Source organism: Acomys russatus, chromosome 4, assembly GCF_903995435.1.
Source record: "Acomys russatus chromosome 4, mAcoRus1.1, whole genome shotgun sequence".
NCBI classification, from domain to species: domain Eukaryota; kingdom Metazoa; phylum Chordata; class Mammalia; order Rodentia; family Muridae; genus Acomys; species Acomys russatus.
This window is the reverse complement of record NC_067140.1, coordinates 4,946,363-4,970,973: the sequence shown is the minus strand read 5'-3', so window position 1 is coordinate 4,970,973 and position 24,611 is coordinate 4,946,363. Positions and strand designations below refer to the sequence as shown.

At 54.9% G+C, this 24,611-nt stretch overlaps 1 protein-coding gene across 1 annotated transcript; it reads right to left on the bottom strand.

The window, feature by feature from the left end:
- Window positions 1-97: 97 nt before the first annotated feature.
- Myh7b (myosin heavy chain 7B) lies at window positions 98-24,611 on the bottom strand. Its single transcript, XM_051143597.1, has 41 exons — window positions 24,506-24,611; window positions 22,788-22,894; window positions 22,555-22,698; window positions 21,850-22,006; window positions 21,586-21,613; window positions 20,565-20,661; window positions 18,152-18,175; window positions 17,944-18,036; window positions 17,761-17,824; window positions 17,086-17,184; window positions 15,358-15,461; window positions 14,890-15,028; window positions 14,504-14,622; window positions 14,279-14,428; window positions 13,971-14,141; window positions 12,232-12,411; window positions 12,013-12,145; window positions 11,850-11,926; window positions 11,374-11,461; window positions 11,098-11,215; window positions 8,961-9,084; window positions 8,737-8,873; window positions 7,747-8,002; window positions 6,310-6,552; window positions 5,513-5,689; window positions 5,273-5,418; window positions 4,926-5,016; window positions 4,454-4,843; window positions 3,792-3,918; window positions 3,583-3,701; window positions 3,289-3,485; window positions 2,794-3,143; window positions 2,575-2,699; window positions 2,355-2,470; window positions 1,645-2,041; window positions 1,431-1,556; window positions 1,169-1,339; window positions 936-1,040; window positions 758-853; window positions 191-328; window positions 98-109 (listed from the first exon to the last, which is right to left on the bottom strand). The coding sequence occupies exons 1-41, from the start codon at window positions 24,594-24,596 to the stop codon at window positions 98-100; spliced, it is 5,826 nt and encodes a 1,941-aa protein (XP_050999554.1). The 5' UTR covers window positions 24,597-24,611.

Sequence of the window (24,611 nt, the reverse complement as noted above, 5' to 3'; positions counted from 1 at the left end):
TTATTCGGGGTTCCAGGGCTCAGGGAGGTTGGAGTGGCAGATGAAAAGAGACAACACAATCACAGTGGATTTTCCTCTTCAAAGCCTGGGATGTCTGTCACTCCTTGTGCTAAGAGATGAGACAGACTGAACCATATACCACTCATGTCTCCCCCAACGTCAACACACACGGAACACAGAGGCGCCTCACCTTGGGGCCCAGGGCGTCCCTGGTCCTTGCCCGCAGCTTGTTAGCCTGGGTCTCTGCCATGTCCGCCCGCTCCTCAGCGTCATCCAGCTCGTGCTGGGCCTTGCGGTACTTAGCCAGGTTGGTGCTGGCCTGCTGCTCCTGGCGGCATATGCAGGGCCTCGGTCCCCGCTGGTAACTGATTGGGACACCCTGCTCCCACCATCCCCAGGAAGGACCTGGCTTCTCCTGGTCCTCTTCCCCTTTTCTGTCACTAGCCTTCCCTTTACAGGACCCACACAAGGAAAAAAAAATGGAGACCTTTCTTCAAGAGGTGCCTGTGTGTCACCTGCCCATCAGGCCATCCTCAGGCCTAGGCTGAGGAAAGACACTTTATTTTTAGCCCCTTCTAAAGCTGTAAGTGATCCATGATCTAGCCATAGAAGTCCCTCCCTGAGTTGAGAGGACATGGTGCCACCATTTAGTGCAGCCTGCTACAGATGCCTCCCTGGCTGCAAGCCCCGCAGATGAAAGCAGCTCACCACTGGCATCCCGAACAGTCCCAGGTGCCTGGACCCCAAGTGTGCTCACCGCCTCCTCAAACTGACGCTTGTAGCTCTTGACCTTGCTCTGCAGCTTGTCCACCAGGTCCTGCATGCGAGCCAGGTTCTTCCTGTCCTCCTCGGTCTGGGCAAAAAAGGGGGTCTCAAAGTTTGCCTGGACTGGGTTAGCTCCAGTGGTGCCTCCTGAGGTGGACCCCCTCACCCACCTGGTATGCAAGCTCCTTGACCCTGCGCTCATGTTTGCGCACTCCCTTGAGGGCCTCAGCATGCTTCTTCTGCTCTGCATCAAGCTCAGCCTCCAGCTCGCGCACCTGGGGATGCATAGGTGGAGGGTAGCCTGCCAGCCGAGCAGTCCTGGCTTGCCCCGCTGGGGAAGGAAGGACTGGGCTGCGGTCCCCGGCTTGCCCCGCTGGGGAAGGAAGGACTGGGCTGCACACACCTTGGCCTCCAGCTTCTGCAGTTGCTTCTTTCCGCCCCGGAGGGCGGCCTGCTCTGCCTCCTCCAGGCGTGCCTGCAGCTCCCGCACCGTCTGCTCCAGTGTCTTCTTCATCCGCTCCAGGTGTGCACTTGTGTCCTGCTCCTTTTTCAGCTCCTCGGCCATCATAGCTGCCTGTCGAGTAAGAAGTAGCATGGTGGGGAGGGGCAAAGGGAGCCCCTTTGGGCTCTGTACCCACTCATGCCCAGCCCTGGCCCATCCTCACGTCAGTGATGGCCTTCTTGGCCTTCTCCTCGGCTTCCCTCCTCTCCTGTGCAGCCTCCTCCACCTCCCCACTCAGCTGGGCCAAGTCCACCTCCAGCTTCTTCTTCTGGTTCAGGAGGCCTGTGTTCTGAGGAGAGCAGAGCCTCAGCCCGCCAGCAGGGCTCTGCCCTGGCCCCCGCCCCCCATCCTTGTGGACATCTTTGGCTCATCCCCACCTGTGAATGCAGCAGGTTGAGGCGCTCAGTGGCTTCCAGCAGCTCCTGCTCAGCCAGCCTGCGGCTGCGCTCACCCTGTTCCAGAGCAGCCCTCAGCTCTTCCAGCTCAGCCGCCAGCAGTGCTGCCCTGCGCTCGAGGGCCTGCCCCTGCTCACGGAGCTCGGCAGCTAACCGCTGCTCCTCGTCGCGCCCCGCTTGTTCCTCCTTGAGTTGAGCCTGCAGGAGCCTCGTGGCTGCCTGTGCCTCCATGGCCTGGCGCGTGGCATGGCCCAGCTGCAGCTCCAGGTCATTGAGGTCCCCCTCCATCTTCTTCTTGAGCCGCAGCGCTTCATTGCGGGCCCTGGTCTCTGCATCCAGGGAGGCCTGTAGGGACTCCACGGCTCGCTGGTGGTTGCGCCTGAAAGAAGGTGGCATGAAAGGCAAGCTTGGCCTACAGGCATTACCTGTGCCATGCCCAAGGGACCCATGGAGATAGGAACCCATTAGGGAAAACAAGCGATTGCTTCTCTCTGTTGTAAAGCCCCTCGTGACCTGCCAAAGACGGCAAGTACATGCACTAGAGGCCCAGGAGGGCATGGGCTGAACTCTGAGCATCCTTTAGGCTTGTAGATGATGCCGTGTACCAGGAACGCCCTAGTCCTGTGGCGGGGGCAGGCTAGTCATTCTGCCCGTGTGCAGCCATAGGTACTGGGAGACTGCTTTGCCGAGACCTCAGGTTAGTGCACTCCTCGTCCTTCTCTGCCAGCTTCCGGTCCACTTCTGCCTTCACCTGGGACAACTCCAGCTGGATCCGCAGAGTCTTTGTCTCTTCCAGCTCCAGTGCCCCCTAGGGATGTGGATCAGGACGTGAGGGCCTGGGCAGGTATTTGGGGACCAATGAGGCCAGAGAGCCACCCCCGGAGTCCACCCACCCCTGTGGTCAGCCCTGACCTCAGCCTCCTCCAGCGCAGCCTGCAGCTCACTCTTCTCCCCTTCCAGTGCCTTCTTGGCTTTCTCCAGCTCCTGGACGCCCTTCCCACTGAGGCTGACCTGGTCTGTGAGGTCACTGATCTCCTCTGCAGGGAGAGCGGAGCGCCGGCTCACCCTCACGTCTGCTCTGAGCGAGGTCACTTCCCTTACCCCAACTCCTAGGTGACCCTCAGGCCCTACCCTGCAGATTCTTGTTCTCGCGCTTGAGCGTCTCCAGAGCCTCGAGCGCCTCCTCGTGGCTGTGCCGCAGTCGGAAGAGCTCGGTGCCCAGACCCCGAGCCTCCCTCTGCGCAGCCTCGAGTTCCTGCTGCATCGCCTCCTCCTGTCGCCTCCGCTCCTCCAGGGCCCGCTCCAGGTGCCGCTGCTTCTTATCCAGGGCCGCAGCGGCTGAGGTGGCCCGCTCCAGTTCTAAGGTCGCATCCTCCGACTCTGTCTGCAGCCGCAGCTTGGCCTTCTCCAGTGAGGAGCATTTGGCATTGGCGGCCTCCACACCTTCTTCCGCCTCCTGCAGCCTCAGGGCCAGCTTCTTCCTGGATCACGGGCCAGGCAGGGTGCACTCACTGTATAGCCCGGGAGCCTGAGGAAAGGAGCCCAGCGTCCCCACCACTACACACGGGACACACAGGCGCGGGCCTGAATCTCTCATTGGTAGTGGCCTGGACACGAGCTACGCACTTGGCCTCCTCCAGTTCCTCAGTCCTTTGGATGGCATCTGCCTCGTACTTGCTCCTCCACTGGGCCACCTCGGCGTTGGCTTTGGACAGCAGCCTCTGCAGCTCAGCCTGAGCCTCGGCCTCTTCCTCGTGCTGCTCCCGGAGGAGGTCACAGTCGTGCCGCAGAGCCTGCACTGCATGAGCCAGTGCGCCCTTGGCCTGCAGGGACACCAGTGGCCACAGCATGAACCCAGGCGAATGGCCCCGGTGCCCGCCTGTCTGCCCCGACGTTTGACGTTTGCCAGTGCTGTTCTACCTTGCTCTCCTCCTCCAGCTGCCTCCGAAGTTCCTCCAGACTCTGAGCTGCCGAGGTCTTCCCACGGCTCAGCTGGCTGATCATAGACTCCTTTTCCTCCAGCAGGCGGCCCAGCTCCCCTGCGGGTGAAGGGGCCAGCAGGCGGGTCAGTCGGTTGCGGGCGCCACCTAAGCTCTGCCTGGCAGAGGCCAGCTAACCCCAGGCCTCACCGTTCTCCGTCTGTAACCGGCCCCGCTGGGTGCTGGCGTCGGCCAGCTGCCGCTGCAGCTCTTCCACTTTGATCTTGGCCTCGCTCAGCTGGTCCTCGTAGGTCCGGCACAGCTTCTCTGCACTGGCCTGGAACCCGGATCAAGACAAATTTGTGTGCAGCCAAGGGCAGGATCCGGGGGCTGCCAGTCAAGAGACGGGGACTTGGGATTGGGGCCTGGAGTGGGACCTGGATCACTAGATATGAGACCAGGGGTCAAAAGGAGATGAGAGTTCCAGGCTCAGTGTCTGGGTTCCTACTGTGGGCACAAACTGGAAGCCTCAGGTGAGTGAGGTAGTAAGTACTGGCTCTGGACTCAGCTGGGAACAGGTGCCAGGACTCGGGGAGAGGGTCAAAGCTGGGTGCTTGGGTTCAGGACAAGAACAGTGTGAGGGCCGAGGTCAAGAGCTGCGGGTGACGCTTCTATTAGGTGGAAGGGCTGAGGTTTGGGTGCGAATCAGAACAGCCTGGAGCCAGGGAATGACGTTGAGCTCTCGGGGTTAGAGGTCAGGGTTAGAGGTCAGGACTGATGGCGAGCAGGAGGTCAGCGCTGCTGTGGAGTGTTGGCATGAAGCGGCCAGAGGAGAGGGTCAACGCAGGTTTAGAGGCACGAAGGACACGGACCTTGCCGCGGGCCAGAGTCTCCACGCTGGCCCCCAGATCGTCCACCTCCATGCGCAGCTCACTCTTTTCCTTTTCCAGCTTCTGCCGGATGCGCTGCAGGCTGTCCACTTGCTCGCTCAGCTCCGCAGCACCATCTGCCTGCTTGCGGCGCAGGGCAGCCACGGTGGCCTCGTGTCTCAGAACTGCCTCCTCCAGCTCCCGCCGCAGCCGGCCCAGCTCAGCCTCCCGCTTGCGGCAGCCCTCCCGCTGCCCAGCCGACGCTCCCCCAGCCTCCTCCAGCCTCTCGCTCAGCTCCTCCAGCTCTCGGGCTGCCTCTGCTCGCTGCTTTTCCACACGCGCCCGGGCTGCTCGCTCAGCCTCCAGCTCCTCCTCCAACTCCTCAGCCCGAGCCTGGGAAGATGATGCCGACTCCGTGAGCCTCTGGACCAGGCCTGGTCCAGCCAGCGCACCCCCAAAGCGCCACCGTGCACACCTGTAGCTCCTTGATCTTCTTCTGCAGCTGCGCCCCCAAGAGCTGCTCGTCTTCCACCCGCAGGTTCAGCTGACTCAGCTCTGAATCCTTCCTGTGAGGACACGCGGGATGAGGCGGCCCTGGCCCTACCTGCCATCCACTTGCCCACCTCCTTCCTTCCGTGAGGTGCTAGGGAGCCCGAATCCTGCACATCTGTTGTCCTCAGCCCTGATCCTGAGAGGGCAGGACATGACCCCTGCCCCGGGACCCTCCCCCACAGCAACAGGGCCGAGAGAATTGAGAAGGGACGGGCGAGCCCAGCAGGCTCAGAAACCCTGCCATGCGCCTGCGCACGCGCGCACACCCACTTCTTCAACTTCTCCTCCAGCTGCTGCTTGTCCTGGGTGACGTCTGACACAGTCTCCTGGGTCAGCTTCAGGTCTCCTTCAAGCTTGCGCTTGGCACGCTCTGTGTCCATGCGGAGCTTCTTCTCTTGCTCCAGGGAGCACTCCAGCTGTGGGGCGGGCAGAGCAGCATCAGCCTGGAGCAGGCCAGCCGGGCGCCACTGTCGCCACCCTGAGGGGCCCCCCTCAGCGACCCCAGCTTACATCCTCTACTTGCTGCTCCAGCCGGATCTTGGCCTTGGCCAGCGCGCTCACGCGATCCTCCTCAGCCTGCAGGTCGCCCAGAGCCTGCTGGTGAGCCTCCTGCGACGCCTTCTTCTCCTTGGTCAGGCGGACCACCGACTCATCCAGTGCAGCCATCTCCTCCGTCAGGTTCTTCACCTGCGCCAAGGCCCCCATTCATTGCGGGGACAGTCCTCCCGACAGGCTGGCCTGAGCAGGTGTCCCTCCTAGCTGCAGGATGCAGGAGGCGGCCACTAGAATGACCCCCACCATTGCTGCCTAAGGGTTTTCTCTCCCCTTGAGCAGGGTGGAGGTTCACAGCTGAGCATGGGGCCTGGCAGCCATTTACAACACCCACAGGTGCTCCATGAGCTGTGTCCTGGCCCCGGCCTTATCTTTTAGCATCTGTGAGAACCTGGGCAGCCCATCATGTTCCTCTCCTGTACAACAGTCACCACTCAACGCTGGCAACCACGGGCACCGAGAGGTCTCTGCGATAGAAGGATTTGGTGTTCTGAAGAGCTGCCCCCTCCCACTAGCTTGCAGTCCAGGACAGACAACAATTGCCAGCATTTACTAAGCACCTACTTCGTGAAAGGCCTTGTAGTGTTTGCTTAGCAAAGGCCAATTACACCCAAGTCCTCAATCACTCTAATGAGATAAGTGCTGGTAACCCACCTGACAGAGGAGAAGCCGCAGCAGGGGCCAAGCAGAGCCAGAAGGGGACCCTGCAGCCACCTAACACCAAAACTGGTCCCCAGCTCGGGCCGCCCCCACACCTTGTTCTCAGTGGCTTGCTTTTCCTTCTCCGCCTTGGCGAGTGTCAGCTCCAGGTCATCAATGTCCTTCTTGAGCTCCGTGCACTCGTCCTCCAGCTTGCGCCTGCGGGCGGCGAGGTCCGCGTTCACTTCCTCTTCATCTTCCAGCCGCTCGTTCAGCTCCTTCACCTTCGCCTCAAGCTGCACCTTGGACTTGATCAGCAAGTGGCAGCGCTCCTCAGCATCTGCGAGGTTGTCCTGCTCCTGAGGACACGGGGAGGAAGCAGTTAAGGAAGAGCCATCCGAGGAACACCAGGCTCAGCCCTGGGAGAGAGAGGCCATCTGTTGTTCATGCAAAGCCAGCTCCAATGAGGCACATATTGGCAATTCAGTTCGATTGATAGATGAGGAATTGAAGGACTTACACTTTGCTAGGCTCTGGGGACTATTGCAGGGGCCTCTGCAGGGCCCTGAACACACAGGGATAGAGATGGCACTGTTAAGGATTAACATTAGCGCCTGGCATGGTGGCACACGCCTTTAATCCCAGCACTCGGGAGGCAGAGGCAGGCAGATCACTGTGAGTTTGAGGCCAGCCTGGTCTACAAAGCAAGTCCAGGACAGTCAAGGCTACACAGAGAGACCCTGTCTCAAAAAATCATTAAAAAAAAGAATTAACAGTAGCAGCAGGTCATGGTGGCACACACACGCCTTTAATTCCAGCACTTGGGGAGGCAGAGGCAGGTGGATTTCTATGAGTTTGAGACCAGCCTGGTCTACAAAGCAAGTCCAGGAAAGCCAAGACTAGTCAGAGAAACCCTGTCTCAACTGGCCCCCTCCTCAAAAAATTAACATTATCCACAATGCAGGCAACCCAGGGGCCTAAGAAGAGCTCTGGGAGAGAAGCTGTCCTCTGAGAGGTCAAAGCCCTGCCCACCACAGAGCAGCACCAAGGGCACTCAGGAGGTGACAGCATTTGTTCCCTCACTGCCTGTGGCATAAGCTCCCATGCTAGAGGGGGAGTTTCATAACACCATGGCTACTGCTTCCCCAGGACCATGTCAGCATCAGCCTGGGGCCAGCGTCCAAGTGACACTCAAAACCTATGCTGGGAAGTTTCCAGACTTTGACCCCTGCCCTCTAGGTATGACCCTGTTACCTGCCTCAGAATCCTATGTCCTTGAACCAGAGAAGGGAGCAAAGGTATATTTCAGGGAGATCAAGATGGGGGAGCTGGGGCTCCCCTGCAGTGTTGGCTTTAGGATGACTGGATAGTCAAGGCCCGTGGGGAAGGCTGGCAGACACTGACCCTGCAGGCCTGCTCTCCTGGTACTTCCAGAAGAGAAAGACAACGCAGAGGTTGGAAGTGCCCAGAGCCCTCCAGGGCTGCCTTGGCCACAGTCTGGCTACAGGATTTCATCAGAGCCACCCGAATGCTCTTGTCCTTGTCCTACTCACTGCCTGTAGCTGCAGGGCCAGGTCATTCTTCTCCTGGGTGACACTGACATGAGTCTCCTCCAGTTCTTGACGCTTGGCCTCAGCCGCAGCCAGCGCCCCTCGCAGCCCCCGCAGCTCCGCCCGCAGCGCAGCCAGCTCCTCCTCTGCCTGTGCTGAGCGCAGCAGTGGCTTCATCTTGAAGAAGAGCTTCATCCAGGACCAGTTCTTGACAGCATTGAAGGCCCGGATGTTCCACTGGATGGTAAACAGGGCGTCCCTAGGGAGAGACAGCTCCTATGAGGCAGCCAGCCCTGCCCCTTCAAGGTGCCACGGCCTCTCTCACTTAGTCTTCCTAGCAGCCCTCCAGGGTAAGGGTCTGGTGAGCAGCCACAGATCTACCTCCAAGGCAAAGTCCATAACCTCCAAATGTCCAGGTGGCCTCAGCAAGTGTCTGAAGATGGCTAAGCTACCAGGCCCTGTGGTTACACTGCTTCACTCAGGCCTCCTCTGCTGACCGGGTGGGGACGCCCCTGAGAAGGGCGCCTTCTACTTTAACCAAGAAAGTGATAAATAAGACCACGGTTCAGTCTGGGAAGCACTGAATGTCATTAGCCTGCAGGCCACACTCTAGACACACAGAAGGGCAGAGGTTGAGCTCACCCCAACTTTAAAAACACATTCTTTGTGTGTGTGTGTGTGTGTGTGTGTGTGTGTGTGTGTGTGTACACACATGTAGCATGGCACACATGTGTAGGTCAGAGGACAACTTGGAGGTTAGTTCTCTCAACCATGTAGGTCTTAGGGATTGAACTTAACATTAGGCATGGCAGCAGGTACCTTTACCTACTGAGCCATCGCTCTGCCCTCGCCCCAATTTTAAGGGCACAGAATTTTAAGGACACAGAAGCTTGCCCCAACAAGCCATGGGGAACAACCTAAGCAGTATGGCAGGGTTGGTGAGCCTTGGGACAGTGGTCACACCTACGCCCCCATCCCTCGTCCCACAGCTACCTTCCTCCTAGCATGCGCTGGTACTCTAGGCGCATGAGGCGGCCCCGGCTCCGGGCCTGCAGCAGCGTCAGCACCTTAGCCAGGCGCTGGTCCCGGAGCTCCTCGAGGATTCCCAGGAGTCCAGCCTTGAAGAACACCTGAGGGCAGGGGTACAGCCAAGTGGGACCCCTGTTCAGTGTGCCTGCATGCACCCAGGCTCAGCCCCAACTCTGGCACACCCTAACCTTGGTGTGGCCAAACTGATATTGAGTGTGGTCGATGTCCAGGGAACCCAGAAGCTTCTCCGTGGCCTTCCTGCTGTCCACAAAGGTGTCGTCTGGGATGGCACTGGGGTTCAGGATTCGGTACCTAGGAGAGCAAGGAGGAGCTGCCATGGAAAGGACACTGACAACAAGAACCCAAGGGCTGTAGCAAGAAACTTGTGGTTGCCTACCCTCTCAGAGGTGAGGTTCTGAAGGGGGCATATGCTACACAAGATAGCAGGGGAAAGTGCCGCCATACTGAGGGATCCAGCACATCTGTACAGACCTCATCACAGTGGCCAGGGGTGTGGAATATGCCTGAGGTCCCAGCACTTAGGAGGCAGAAGTGGGAAGATCTTTGAGGCCAGCTTGGTTACCTGGCCTGGTCCTGTTTCAAAAGTGGACTTGTGGCCGAAGTGCACTTTAGTGAGTGTGCAAAGAGAGGTGCTTTATGCCAAGCGCGTGCCACTTTTATGATAAAGGCAAACAAACAAGTGGCATGCCATGCCATGCCCCACAGTTAAGAAACAATTGAGAATTCTATTCAGGAGCAAATATTCCTAGCATGTCCACTTACACGGACATTTACACACAAGTGTGCAGGTGGTCAGTGGCCACACAGTGAAGGGAAAGTCCCAGAGATAGGAAAGGGCCCTTCACGAGGGGGGGGGGGTCACTGGGCTACTGTATGTCTTAGAGACAACAAGAAACAACGGTGAATCGCTGGGTGTGATGGCGCATGCCTGTATTCTCAGAATTTAGGAGGTTGAGGCAGAACCATTCAGAGTTGCTAACTGAATGTGTTTTTGCCTGCATGCATGTGCTCATGGAGACCAGAAGAGGGCGCCAAAGCCCCTGGAGCTGGAGTCACACAAGGCTGGTTGTGTGGTTGGTTCTAAGTCACCATGTGGGTGCTAGAAACTGACCCTGGGTCCTCTGCAAGAGCAGCAAGTGCTCTTAGCCACGGAATCATCTTTCCAGCACAGGTTTGGGTTTAAGAGCAGAAAGAAGACAGCCTCAGGGCTATCCTCAAGAATTCTGTCTCCTGCCTTTGAGACAGGGTCTCTCACCACCTGGAATTCATCACGTAGGCTGCACTGGGTGGGCCTGGAGCCTCAAAGCTCCTGCCTCCTCAGCACTGGGATACCGAGGGTGCACCACCCTGCCCAGCACTTTATATGGTTTCTGGGACTAAAACCCAGGCTCTCAGCTTCAAGGCTAGCCCTTTAGCGAACCATACGTCAAATCCCAGGAGTTTGTTTTGGTTTTTTTTTTTTGTGTGTGTGTGTGTGTGTGTTTGAAATGTCTCATTCTGTAGCCTAGGCTGGCCTTAAACTCACTATGTAGCCCAGGCTGGCCTCAAACCCTTGGTGATCCTCTGCCCCAGCCTTCTCAGTGCTGGGATTACTGGCATGAGAAATCATGCCCAGGAATGTTGAAAGTTTGGGCTACCCAGCAATACCCTGCTTTAAGCAACAACTAAGGGATGATGTAGATTTGTGCCTTTGGAGTCTTTGGACGTGGGGAACCATCTCCTAGACTGATAATAATTTGAAAACAAACTTGCAAGCTCTGCGTGTACGCACGCCCCCACAGACAGTATAGGCATCTAAGCCCTAAAGGGCAGCTGCATCCCTCCTGTTACTTGTAGAAGGGGAGGCAACAGGGACACTTGTAATTTAACAACAGAACCTGCAGGGGAAGTGGGAGGGGGCGAGGGCGCTGATGTGCATCCACTACCTGTCAGGCAATCCTGGGGTCCAGTCCACACACGCCCATATTTAATTCCCAGATCTACATTCCCGCTGGCTGCTCATCTGAGCTCCAGAATAGTAAATCCAGTCCTGGTCCTACCTTCTTCAGGGGCATCTGCAGGAGGCATTTCTAACTGGGCATGCTCAAAACCCTTGTGCACCCAACCTAAGCATCCTGCCTTACTTATTGCTCAGTAAACCCACTACTCAGTAGCTCTGGCTTGAAACTCAGAGTCACCACAGCAAAGCCGGCAGCCTCCACCCCTACATTCTCCTCAACCCCCTTCCCTCCAGCTAGCTGCCTCCTCAAGGGACTAACATGTCCCTCCCACCCCTCAGGCTTCACCTAAGCAGCCAGCACCCACCGTTGCCTGAAGTCTGCGTACAGTAGCCTGTTGGGGAACCCTTGGCGGCAGATCCGGATGCCTTCCAGGACCCCGTTGCAGCGTAGCTGGTGTAGCACCAGGAAGGAATCCATGACCCCTGGGTGTGGTCGGAGTAGAAGGAGAAGGTTAGATAGAAATCTAAGGCCATGCCTTTAGGTCCCTACCCTGGCCTTACTTTGAGTCTGAGCCAACCCTGCAAGGTGAGAGCCTAAGCTGCTTCTGCTTCCCCCATCCTGGCCAGCCCAGGGACACCACCTGGAGTCTTGTTCTCGTTGGGGACTATGCACCGGACGAAGTGGGGCTGTGTGGCCCGCAGGTTGGTCATGAGCTTGTTGAGATTCTCCTGGGAGTGGGAAGAGCAGGGAGAAGGCACAGGAGGGGCAGGGAACCAAGATTGGATGTAGCACTGAATAGGGACCAGAGGGGACTGGTCCAAGGGGCCCAAATGCTCCTGATGACACCTGCCCCACCCCCCGCCCACCACCCCCAGAGCTCCCTCTCCTCCCCCTCCCCCACCCCCAGGGCTCCCTTCCTGCCCCCACCTTCCCGAGTCCTACCCAGGCGGCATGGGGGCAGGCAGCAGCACAGACTTGCTGTGATGTTCACATGGACAGGAGCTAAACATCACTGCAAGTCTTAACAGCTGCCCACCCAAGACACAGGGACGGCAGGGAGCAGAGAGGGTGGGGAAGCTGTGGGGGGCCAGGGCTGGGGCCCCATCTGGACCTCACCTTGTGAAGTTGAGACACCGTCTGAAATGATGCTGCCTTCTTGCGCTTCTCTTTCACCCCAGATTTGGGGGGCTCAGCTAGGAGAGATAATGACAGCTGGTCACTCCAGGGAATGCCACTCTGCGGGTCCCCAGGAATGTCCAGCTTGTCCCTCAGTCCTTACTGGAGCAAGAGCCTGTGTAGTTCTCATAGAGGGTGGCCAAGAGCCTGTTCTGCGACTTTTGGAAGATGGGGACCACTGTCTCGTTGAGGGGGTCCTTGTTCTTCTCCAGCCAGCCCACGATGCTATAAGGTACCTAAAAAGAAAAGCGTTGGCCCAGGTGGCGACCCTGAGGAGGGAGGGACGGCAGTGGCTGAGTGGGGAGTCCTGGTGGGCACCTACCACGCCTGCGTAGTGGACCACCTCGAAGTGAGCCTGGTACTTGCGTTTCTTGTCTGGGCGAGGCTGCTGGAAATTAGGTGACTTCCCAGAGTGATTGTCATAGAGCTTGGCCCTGAAGCTGGCATCCGAAGCCTTGGGGAACATGCACTCCTCCTCCAGGATGGACAGAATGCCCAGAGGCTGGGAACAAGGAGCAAGATTGAAGGGCCAGGCTGTTGGTCTCCAGACTACCTGCCCCCGGGATCTGTTTCAGATCCATAACCCTGTCATCACATGAGAGCCAGGTACATGTGCAGACCCAGGAACCCAGGAACCCGCCTTCTAGGAGAGAAGAGTCTGGCTTGACTATCAGTCCCTTCCTGCCCATGTGTGCAGAGCAGACTGGAATCCTTGGGCCCCAATAACTGACATCCATGGCTTAAGTGTACACACTGAGGTTTTTTTCCAAAGGCCAATATGTCTGCATTTTGGCCCCCACACTCATTAGAAATAGGAACCCTGCATTTTACTAAACCTGTTTCTTTCTTTTCTTTTTTTAAATAACTATTCATTTACTTGTATGTGTGTGTGTGTGCCTGCCTGAGTTTCTGTGCCCATGGAGGCCAGAAAGGAATTGGAGCTCTTGGACCTGGGTTACAGACAGCGATGAGTTGTCTGGTGTGGGTGCTGGGAGCTGATCAGGTCTTGGCAAGAGCAGCAAGTGCTGTTAATGCCTGAGCCATCTCTCCAGCCCCAAACCTTCATTTCATAACTGAATGGAAGAATTGTTCACTTCAGTGCTTATTTAATAGACAAAAAAAAAAAAAAAAAAAGCAAACATCATCCACCTAAATGCCCACTAGCCAGATGCTGTCTGAGAGTCCCTGCAGCATGGCCTGTCCTGGCTTCTTCCCAATACTGAAAATGCATGTTCAGAGGAAAAACATACTATAAACTGGGACTATGTCCATAGAGAACATATGTACTGAGCTGGCAAGCCATCTTCAGTGGGAAAAGACACATGTCACCAAGCCGATAACCTGAGTTCCATCCCCAGGACCCATGTGGCTCATGGAGAAAAGTGACTCCTGTTGTCCTCTGACCACACACGTGACACGGCACGTGATTACCAACACATTGATACACAAAGCAAATGAATGCGTGTAATGGTCCTTTTAAAGAAAAGAACACACATGCCTTTGGTAAAATATCTAGAATAAATTAGCTCAAGGCCAATGCACAGGATGTGGGGGGCTTCCTCAGAGGGACCCCCCTTTATTTCCAATGTTGTCAATTTCCTTTTTCCATTCTTTGTACAGTGGGGATGCGTACGGAATGTGTTACGATCAATAAACATAGTGCTCGGGTCAGCTCTGCACAGGGGCCTGGTGATTGGCAGAGCCGCCCACAGCCCTGAATCTATACATCCTTATATCACTCACGACCCTATTCTCCTATTCCCACATGTTCCCATTCACACCATGTGCATAGCCACACAGCCACGTTCACACTCACACACACAGCCACACACTGACATGAAGCTGACATAGGCCTACACACACACACACACAAACACACACATACACATATACACACACATTCACACATACACACACACTCACACACACATACAAACACACACAAACACACTCACACACACATACAAACACACACACATATATACACACATACACACACACATACACTCACACACACACACTCACACACACTCCTGGCGGTGTCCCTGCCCTAGGCCTGACCTTCTCGATGAGGTCGATGCAAGGCTGCAGGTCGAGGCCGAAGTCGATGAAGACCCAGTCGATGCCCTCCCGCTTGTACTCCTCCTGCTCCAGCACGAACATGTGCTGGTTGAAGAACTGCTGCAGCTTCTCATTGGTGAAGTTGATGCACAGCTGCTCGAAGCTGTTGAACTGCCGGGAGCAGCACCCCGGTCAGCAGGCTCCTTGCGGGTAGGGGGGAAGTGGGGGGCAGGGCTGTGGTCCCCCATACCCACCCATCAGCCTCTGCCTCAGATAGGGCGGTGCCTGTGCTCGAGAGCTGGTCTTACCTCAAAGATCTCAAAACCAGCGATGTCCAGGACCCCAATGAAGAACTGTCGGGGCAGCTTGGTGTCCAGGGTCTGATTGATCCGAGACACCAGCCAGCGGAACAGGCGGTCATAGGTAGCCTTGGCCAGCGCCCCCACGGCAAATACCACCTGTGGATGCAGGCAGGCGGGGTTGGGGTCCTGCCTCAGCTGTTCCTGGAGAGCCTTAGTCTGTAGGCTGCTCACCTGTTCGACACTCTGGCCCTTGGTCACATACTCGTTTCCCACACGAACCCGGGGGTGCAGGAGGCCTTTGAGGAGGTCTCCACTGCTGACCCCCATCAGGTAGGCGGCCTTGTCAGCACCTGGCAGGGAACAAGCCTGGATGAGGAAGAAGGAGCTCAGCAATGCGGGCACTTGGGGGCTGGGGCTCTGTTGTCATTGTCATAGCTTGGGATTAGAAAAAGAGAGTTGGGAGGAATCAGGGCCTGCATGTTGTCACTTCCAGAAGGGTGAGGAGTTTGGATAGGAAGAGAGAACACTGAGGTCAAAGGTTATGGGTTAATGAACGTGTGTAAGACACGAGGTGTCCATGGTAAAGGCCAGCTCAGCCCGGGGTTAAAGGCCCTCACTCTCGGTGCCGTCTGCCTCAGCCTGTTCCTCTCTCTGCTTCTGTTTGAACTTCATATTGCCGAAGTGCAGGAGGGCACCCACGATCTTATAGCAGGCACACTTCTCATCCACGCTGAAGCCCAGGATATCCATCGCATGCTGGAGTGGTAGGAACGAAGCAGGGTCCTTGAGAGTCTAGCCACGGACCACCCCACTGATCCTATTTCCTGGTCTCTACCCAGCTCACATGTTCACACACACACACACACAGCATGGGAACCCTGCTTGGCACCACCCCCATGCCAATCCCTTCCAACCCCTCCTTCCACCCTCACCCTCCAACCCCCACCTTCTACCCTTACCCTCCAACCCCCACCTTCTACCCCTACCCTCCAACCCCCACCCTCATCCTACAACCCCCACCCTCCAACTCCACCCGCCATCCACACCTCCACCCTCCAGCCCCCACCCTCCCCCCCTGAGCATACATCAGTGGCAATAAGTTCCTCCCCGTCATCCATGTTATCCACGGTGGTGACCCCCTGGCTGCAGAAATGGTAGTCGTAGGGGTTCATAGACAGGAGCAGCATGTCTGTGGACAGGGGCCCAAAGGGGTGAATTGGGATGCCTTCCCTCTCCAAGCCCACCACGAGGCCCTGGGGGGGGGGGGTCTCTGACAAGAGTCTCCGCCGCTCCCAGGGCTTCCCTCCAACCTGAGCTTCTGGTCCCTATTATCCACACATATCTTTTAATTTATTTCATTTTTATTTAGTCTTTTGAGACAGGTTCTGTGTAGTCCAAGGTGGCCATGAACTCAAGATCATTTTGTCTCAGCTCCTGAGTACTAGAATTACAGGATGACCACCTGGATGCTTCTTTTTTATAGTGTGAGAGAAAGAGAGAGAGAGAGAGAGAGAGAGAGAGAGAGAGAGAGAGAGAGAGAGAGAGAATGTGTCTGAGTATGTGTATATGTATGTGTGTCTAAGTGTATACCTGTGAGTCTGTGTGTATATGTGTGTATGTGTGTCTGAGTGTGTGAGTATGTGTCTGTGAGTGTGTGTATATGTGTGGATGTGTGTCTGAGTGTGTGAATGTGTCTGTGAGTATGTCTGTGTGTATGTATGCCTGAGTGTGTATATCTGTGTGTATATGTGTGGATGTGTGGCTAAGTGTGTGTCTGAGTGTGTGTATGTCTGTGAGTCTGTGTGTATATGTGTGTCTGAGTGTGAGTGGGTGTGTACATGTGGGTGTGTCTGTGGGTGTAGTATATGTGTGGATGTGTGTCTGAGTGTGTGAATGTATATGAGCATGTCTGTGAGTCTGTGTGTATATGTGTGTGTGTGTTTGTGAGTGTGTTATGTGTGTGTATCTGAGTGTGAGTCTGAGTGTGTGTATGTCTGTGAGTCTGTGTGTATATGTGTGTGTAAGTGTGTCTAAGTGTGTGTGTGTGAGAGAGAGAGATACAGAGACAGAGAGAGACATACAGAGAGAGAACAAAAGTGAGAGAGAAAGAGAGAGAGAGAGAGAGAGAGATTGAAGATGAAACTCGGGACTTTAAATAAGTGCTCTCTACCACTGAGTTCTACTTTCAAATTCTTATTTATTAACATGTTTATTAACCTATTTTTTAGACAAGGTCTTTCTACAGGCCTGGCTGGACTGGAGCCAACTCACAGACACCTGCCTGCCTCTGCTTCTTTTTAGGGCTCATGCACGTCTGGGCATGATCCTTAGTCCATATGCTTCACTCAGCCTTTGACCACTGCTCAGTCATCCCTCTAGCCTAGACCCTGAGTTGGGTACCGGGACAAAGGGAAGGCCCATACTTTGCCTTCAAAGAACTTGCAAAACTGAAAGCAGCTATAGATTACCGTTGGGTTCCCTTGTTGCTAGGTGGGGGTTCTAGTCTCAGGATGGCAGGGGCAGCTGCAATCTTGGCAGGACAGTGGAGCTAAGAGGCCTGTTCCCTAGCACAGGAACACACACACAGACACATACACACACACACAGCCACCCCCGTTGCCACCAACCCCATCCCCAATAACAACCACCACCAAAATGAATAAATAAAAAGTGGAAGAGGGCTTAGTGACAGCCAGCAGCAGGAAGAAGTGGGAGGGATACAGCAGGCTGCAGCTCTCCAGGAGAGCGGAGGTACCCACACCTCTGCAGAGAGGGCGAACCCCATCCCATGGCCTGGCCTGCTGGGTTCTCACCCTGCAGCTCTGGCTTCTTCCCCGAGAGGATCTGGTAGTACACGTGGTAACCACGCTCACCGGGCAGCTGGAAGATCACTCGAGACTTTTCCAAGAGGTCTGCCAAGAAAAGGAATGCTAGCCTGCTCTCTCTTTACCTTCCCAGAGCAAAGCCCCTAGCGCAATGCAGGGATAAGGAGATGGCAGCCACGACAGGCAGGGCATGTGTGGAGGTGGCTGTGTCTGTGCACAGGCCAGCTTACACTGGTAAGTGCCTTCCCCAGTGTTTGTGTCACTGTGTGGGACGTGTGACTTCCTCTGTGGGAGTCTCTGGCAGAAGTCTGTCAATGACGAAGCTCTCTCACTATCCAGCTTGCTCTAAGACTCCCTGCCTCGGCCTCCCAAGGGAGCCACACCCACTCAGCATTTACATAACTTCTGGGGATCTGAACTCTGGTCCTTGTGCTTGTGTAGCAAGGACTTTACTCTCCCTAGCTCCAGAGAGGAGGTTTTGAGGGAGATGATCAACTCTGGTCCACAGATGGAGTGGGATGCCAACGTGATGGGTGAGGGTGGACTCACGCGGGAACTGGCTGGGGATGGAGAGAAATGGCCGGAGCAGACAGAAGCCAAAGGACTTTTCAGCTCAGCCTCTGCCCTTCCTCCCACGCGTGCCCTGTCCTCTCCCAGACTCACAGCTGTCAATGTCCGCAGAGGCCAGCTTCCCAGAGGGACCAAAGTGGATGCGGATGAACTTCCCCTACAGCAGAGGGACCATGCCACCCTCAGTCCTGTTGAGGGCTCCCCACCACCAGGGCCCTCCCAGCCCCTGACCCTTCTCCCCGCCGACCCATGCACTCCCCAACTGTGCCCACTCACAAAGCGGGAGGAGTTGTCATTCCTCAGAGTCTTGGCGTTGCCAAAGGCCTCCATGGCAGGGTTAGCCTCAATGATTTGATCTTCAAGGGTGCCCTGGTGGCAGCAGGAATGAGAGGCCAGGGCAGCCCATGGAATCTCTGGTTGGAAGGAGAAGTGGGCGTCCCCAGGACCCCGAAAATGTCTGCCCCGCCGCTGGCCCTATACTTACCCCAGTCTTTGTTGCCAGAAATTGCTGGGGGGAAGAAGAAACATGTCAGAGGGTGGGGAGTCTTTCCCGGTAAGGGTTGGGCATTGGGACAGTAGTCAGTGGGGCAGTATATATTAGTTACCCAACGTATTTAGTAATGTTAAATGTAACACTCTCCCCTTGCTGACTCGGGACACTTAGCTCTCCTGGGCAATTAGCTGGGAGATGCTGTACTAAGGCCAAGCCTGCCTCTGGCTTCTCAGGGGTCTCTTTACTGTCCACATCCACACGGGGCCTGACTGGAGTCTTCTCCATTAGAGGCCTGCCTCTGGGAAGACTTCCCTGATCTCTGAAACTGTAGAGATTTCTCCCAACTCCACCTTCCTACCCTAACTTCCGTGACGGCCCTTTCCCATACGTCTCTGTACTATGTTAGCCGTGTCCTCAGCATTGTGTATGGACTGTACTCGACATGGCCCTGCCGGCTGCACATGATCAGCTCAGTCAGAGTTAGCAGGTGATCGGCTCAGGGCCACCACAGCAAGTCCATGTCCCCGGGGTCACCTGCAATGCCCTTCTGTGTCTCCACGGGGACATGTTGCTCAGAGTCTACACCCCCTCTTCCCCTCCTGGCTTTGTTCTTCCCTCATTTCTGATTGTTATCCCCGCTCATCCCCCACCCCACCCCTTTCTACCCACTGAGCAGGGGAAGAAGAGAAGGAAAAGAATGGACTCGGAGCCGGGCATGGTGGTGCACGCCTTTAATCCCAGCACTCAGGAGGCAGAGGCAGGCGGATCTCTGTGAGTTCAAGGCCAGCCTGGTCTACAAAGTGAGTCCAGGATGGCCAAGGCTACACAGAGAAACCTTGTCTCAAAAAAAAAAAAAAAAAAAAAAGAATGGACTCAGGATAGTGACCATGTCACTTGGTCTCTCAGTCATTTATTGACCTCCAGGGAGCCCAAGACCTAAAAATGCCTCAGACACCTTGCTGGGAAGAGGAAGGAAGGGGTCCCTGCCACCCCATCCCCCTATTCCCACCCCCCCCCCATGCACAATTCACACCCACTGTTTTTATTCAAAACTCTCTCTGGCCAGGTTAGTCAGATCTGAGCTCAAAGGGAGGGAGCTAGTGAAGCTTTTAGGTTCCCACATCTTGTGGGTGACCTTTCTTCCAACATCTTGTGGGTGACCACATGAGCTGTCCCCCTGCCCTGACTCCAGGTCCCTCATCTTGTGGGTGACCGTCTCCTGAGCTGTCCCCCTGCCCTGACTCCAGGGTCAGAGCCCTTCCTATGCAGGCACTCCCCTGCCCCAGCCCTGCCAGTTGTGTTCCTGTCGGCTTTGGGCTCTATCATCTTTTCCTGTTATCGGGTCACCCCACTTTTCTGCAGTATCCTCAAAGGCCTTTTAGAAAAACATGGTGGGAAGAGAAGGAAAGAAAGACTGTCAAAAAGGCAACAGCAAAACAACAATGTCTGCAACCAAAAACCAAAACAAACTAAGTCCCCAAACCAAGACAATCAAATGAGGAAAGGGGAGGAAAGGAGGGAACAAAAGACAAAAACAAAACAAAACAAAATGTGAAAGAAAACACAGCAAGAAGGAAAAAAATATAAGAAAAAAGAAAGAAAGAAAAGGAAGGAGAAAGAGGGAAACAAAGAAAAAACAAAAATAAAAGAAAGAAGAAGAAAGGAAAAAGAAAAAGAGAAAAAAGGAAGAAAGAGGAAATCGCCCCAGAATAAAGCAAGGCTCAACAGGACCAGGAGTGCCACTTGCGCAGAGGAAACCTGGGGTTCAGAAAGAAAAGATTGCTCACATCAGCGAAGATGCCTGGGGCTCAGCGGAAGCCACAGAGCTCTTAGCAGCTGGCCTGCAGGTCAGGGATGCAATGGTTCACATTAAAACCAACTAAAACCCCTGCTCCTCCACTGTTTAAGAAGTTTCAAAAAGTCTTAACCAAAACTACAGGCCATGCTATTGTCAAGAATTCCCAGTGTCCTCAGCTCTGTGGATGAGCCTGCCCCTCTTAGTGGCAGCAGGTAACAGTGTCCTCCATGAAGGCAGCACAAGAAAACAATCACTTTGAGGTAAAAACAGCCGGCTTGGCAAACTCTTTAAAAAGTACGATGGTCACGGTGGAAAAGTCACACACACACCAAAACATCCAGGAGCAACAATTATGGCTCCTGCCTGTGTGGCAGAGGGAAGCCGACCTAACACACTGAGGGAGGAGGTGGCCACAGGTTTTCTGGTCAAGCCTTGCTCAGGCCAGAGTCTCTCACCAAGGTAGGAGGCTCAGGCAGGGCCAGGGGCTCTGAGAGGTTGCAATTTTAAAAAAGAAAGAAAAAGAAAAAGAAAAAGAAAGAAAGAAAGAAAAGAAAAGAAAACAGCGGGAAAGCAGTGGGGGTTGGTGCCCAAGTGGGCAAGTCTTACTGCCTTCTTGCCCGGCCCGTCTCCCAGGGCAGCGACGATGGCAAAGTACTGAATGACCCGCTTGGTGTTAACCGTCTTACCGGCCCCCGACTCTCCGCTTGGACAACACAAACATGAGTCACCAATGCCCATTTGTCTCTCTAATTCCTCCAGCCCCCAAACCGCAGCCCTCCCCCGCCGTCCCCAGGTGCCCACCACTCTGTGGGGTGACGGTGCCAACATAGTGCTGACTTAGCTCCTGGTGCCAATCCAGGTACCCCACCTCATCAGAAGACCCCAAGGGTGGACCGTGGCTATCTTATGAGTAAGGAAGTGATCCTCAGAAGTTCTGGGCCTTCCTCTGCTCTGTGCCAGGTTCATATTTAAAGACACAATAACTGTTGGGAATTTTGTGTGGCAGGTTAGGTTGTTCTGTTTGTATTGGTGAGGTTCAAGGGCCCCAAAGCCACAGAGCAAGAGGTGGGAATGTGAGGGCCTGAATCCAGCTTCTTCCGGTTTCAGAGACCTTGTTCTTAATAACCAGGCTGTGGTTGTGTGTGTGCTCACGTGCACGCGTGTATGTGCGTGTGCGCGCGTGTGTATATGTGTGTGTGCGTGTGTGTGTGTGTGTGTGTGTGTGTGTGTTTGCACGTATTAGCCTGACTGGAATGAACCCAATACGTATGAAAGGGACCGCTTTCCCTGAAGGCTAAGGGAGGATGAGGGCTGAGACACAGAGATGAGAAGAGGAAGAATGGAAAAGGAACTGTACAGAAACCCCAGAGAATTAAGATGGGAGATTCCTAGCTGGGAGAGAGGCAGCAAGGAGCTTAGGGCCACACCCATGTTTGAATATCTGCTTTCTACCCACCCCACGAATAAGTGGAGACAAGGAGGACATTGGCTATAGGAGGTAAAGGCCCTGCCCTAAGCACTTTGGGTCCAACCCTGAGAAATAACTTTGATTCCCCTACCCCCACTCCCACCCCCATGGAATGGCCAGCCCTTGCCACACCATACCCAAAGCCAGAGCCCCACTCACGTGATCAGCATGGACTGGTTCTCTCGGTCTAGAGGAAAGGGAGGAAGTAAATGTGTCATCCAGGGTGAGGGGGTAACCATAGGTGGGCCACCTGGATCTTCTATGGCACAGACATAGTCATCACCACCCAAAGACCCAGTGGGGAAAACCAAGTAGGACGGCTAAGCTAAAGAGGCAGAATTGCTAGGGTGGCGCCAAAGGGGGACAGTGTGAAGGGAAGGCCACCCCGGAGCTGAGGGGTGGTGAGGGAGGTGAGACTCTTACTGCGGAGCATGTCGTTGTAGGCGTTATCTGCCACTGCATATATATGAGGTGGGGCCTCCGAGCGGCGCCTGCCCTTGTAGGCAGCCACCACAGAAGCGGTGTAGACCGGAAGCCATTTGTACGGGTTTATGGTGACACAGAAGAGGCCCGAGTATGTCTGAGGAGAGAAGAGTTCACGGACAGAGTTTGGGAGGGAGAAAAGAGAGATGTCCAAGTTGCCGTTCCCAGGCCCGCCATGACCCCTGCAATAGTCAAGAAGTCTCCCGATAGCCATGTCCAGCCCTTCCTCCTGGAGTCCCAGGTAACAAATGACCCCACAGCCTTTGGCAGAACCTTCAGAAGTGCCAAGTAGACAGCCAGGCTCTACACACAGCTTTGGCTCCGCCTCCAAGGCCCTAGACATTACCACGTCATGGCTCTAGGCCTTCCCCTCATTCACCTAGGGTTGTTCCTCTAGCCCTCTCCTCTGCTGCTGTACAGTTGTGCTCCTTGAGCCCCAGAGCCTGCTTCTAGCCCTGCTCTGGCCTAGCTCTCCCCACACATTTCCCTCTGGACCCTGATTCTTCCCTTAGACACGCCCCACGAGTGGCCCCACCCACCGCTTCCCTTAGACACGCCCCATGGGTGGCCCCGCCTACCGCTTCCCTTAGACACGCCCCATGGGTGGCCCCGCCTACCGCTGTCCTGACCCTGCCCAGGGCTCACATAGATCATCCAGCGAGCATAACGCTGGCGCAAGTTGTGCAGCACCGCAGCCTCATTGAGGTGCGTCATCATAGCCATGTCCTCCAGTAAGTCAAAGCGAGGTGGGTTCATGGATTGGATCTCCGTTTCGCGCACTGTCAGCACCTTCCAAAGAGATGCACCATATTGTGAGGAATAGAGACGGGAGATGCTCCCAGTCAGAGGGGCAAATCTCAAGGAAGGAGGAGCTCAACCTTCTGGTCTTTGGTCTCCACAGTGACTCTGCCTCCAGTAGCCTCAGTCTTGACCTCGGCTTCCACATAGGCGTCCTGTTCATCAGGCACCCACACTCGTTTCTTGCCTAGGTGGTAAAATAAAATAAAATAAAAATTAGACTTTGAGAGGGGTTCCAAATGCCCAGTGGGAGTTCCTATACTAAAGCAGTCACACATACGCACACGCTCGCACGCACACACACACACACACACACGCGCCTTCTGCCCCTTCTGCCAGGACATAGGAGTTCCAGTGAAGTCTCATCCAAAGCCAGGGCAAAGCTGGCATGGTCCGTCACGATCTCAAATGAACTGATTGCAATAACAGTCTCCCTACACACCAGTTTCCGCTCCCTGCCACCTGGAACGCCTTCTCACTGGGCCTGTTTCCTCAATGCAAAGACCATAAGGCCTCCTGAGATGGAGCACCCCTTCAGTACCAGGCCCCTAACTCTCACGCAGGTTGCGCCTTCCCGGTTTCACTGAAGCCTTGGACCCAGCTGGCCAGAAGGTGCACCTGTGACCTGTGCTCATTCCTGACTGGTCAGCTCACCCCTAGAGCTTTGGAGAGCCCAGCTTTTTATGTTGATAAAATGTGAGCTCTACAGCACTTGGGAGGCAGAGGCAGGCGGATCTCTGTGAGTTAGAGGCCAGCCTGGTCTACAAAGTGAGTCCCGGACAGCCAAGGCTACACAAGAGAAACCCTGTTTTGGAAAAAACAATAATAATAATAATAATAAATTTAATTTTTTACAAATGTGAGCTCATGCAGACAGCAGGGTCTGCTCCCTGCCCTCCCAGTTGCTGGCCACGTGCCTTGGTCAGAATTATTCCTATAACAAGGCTCCAAACCAAGCTCCCCCCACCTTTTTTTTTTTTTTTACTTATTAAATTTAAAATGCCCTAAGGAAATCCCCTACTCTACACGCTAAAATTTTTAACAAAAGAAAACAATTAAGATGACAATAGCAGAATGTCAAATCAAGTAGGAGACACTTTTTTCTTTTGCGGCAGGCTCTGACTATGCAGCTCTGGCTGGCCTCCAGTCACTGAGACCTGCCCAGCTCTGCCTCCTGAGTGCCGACAGTAAAGCTGTGTGTCACCACGTCTAACTAGGCACTATACATTTTGAGCATAGTGCTGTGTACAGCCCCAGATATTGCATACCACTGAATCTGGCTCTGCTTTGGATTCCACCCGCCCAGATTATTGAGAAGATTCGCGGAAAGTCACCAGCTCTGGGTCGCAGATGCTCATCGCCTATGTTATTATTGTACCATGAGCCAATCAAGTCATAAATAGTAGTCTTTATTCCTGTCCCTAATAAACAGTGCCATTGGCTCCATGGAAAGCACTAAAAATAAGTTCAACACAGGTTTGTGGACATGGAGGCCACCTGTACACATCAGTCTCATTTTAGAGGCCCCAGGTTCCAGCCTGCGTGTTCACGGAGACTTCAAGAGCAAGGTGACATTGTCCCATTTTACAGAGAGACAAACTAAGCCTCACTTATGGCCACACAGTCAAATTCACTCGGTCCCTGGGAGTGAATTCACACAGTCCCCAGAAACTAAGGGAAAGACCAGGTATCAGGTCATAGTCCCACTGTGGTATCAAGCAGAGTGTCTGCCCTCTTCACTCCTAGTCTGAGTCCACTGGGCTTCTCCTTGGCTGTGTTCCTCTCTGCTCTCACTTACCATCCCATGAGGCAGTGTTCACCTTCATCAATTCCTGGTAGCTCTGGCGGAGGTAGCAGGCTGATTCGCCAAGTTCACTCATGTCCATCATGGTGGTGAGGGGTAG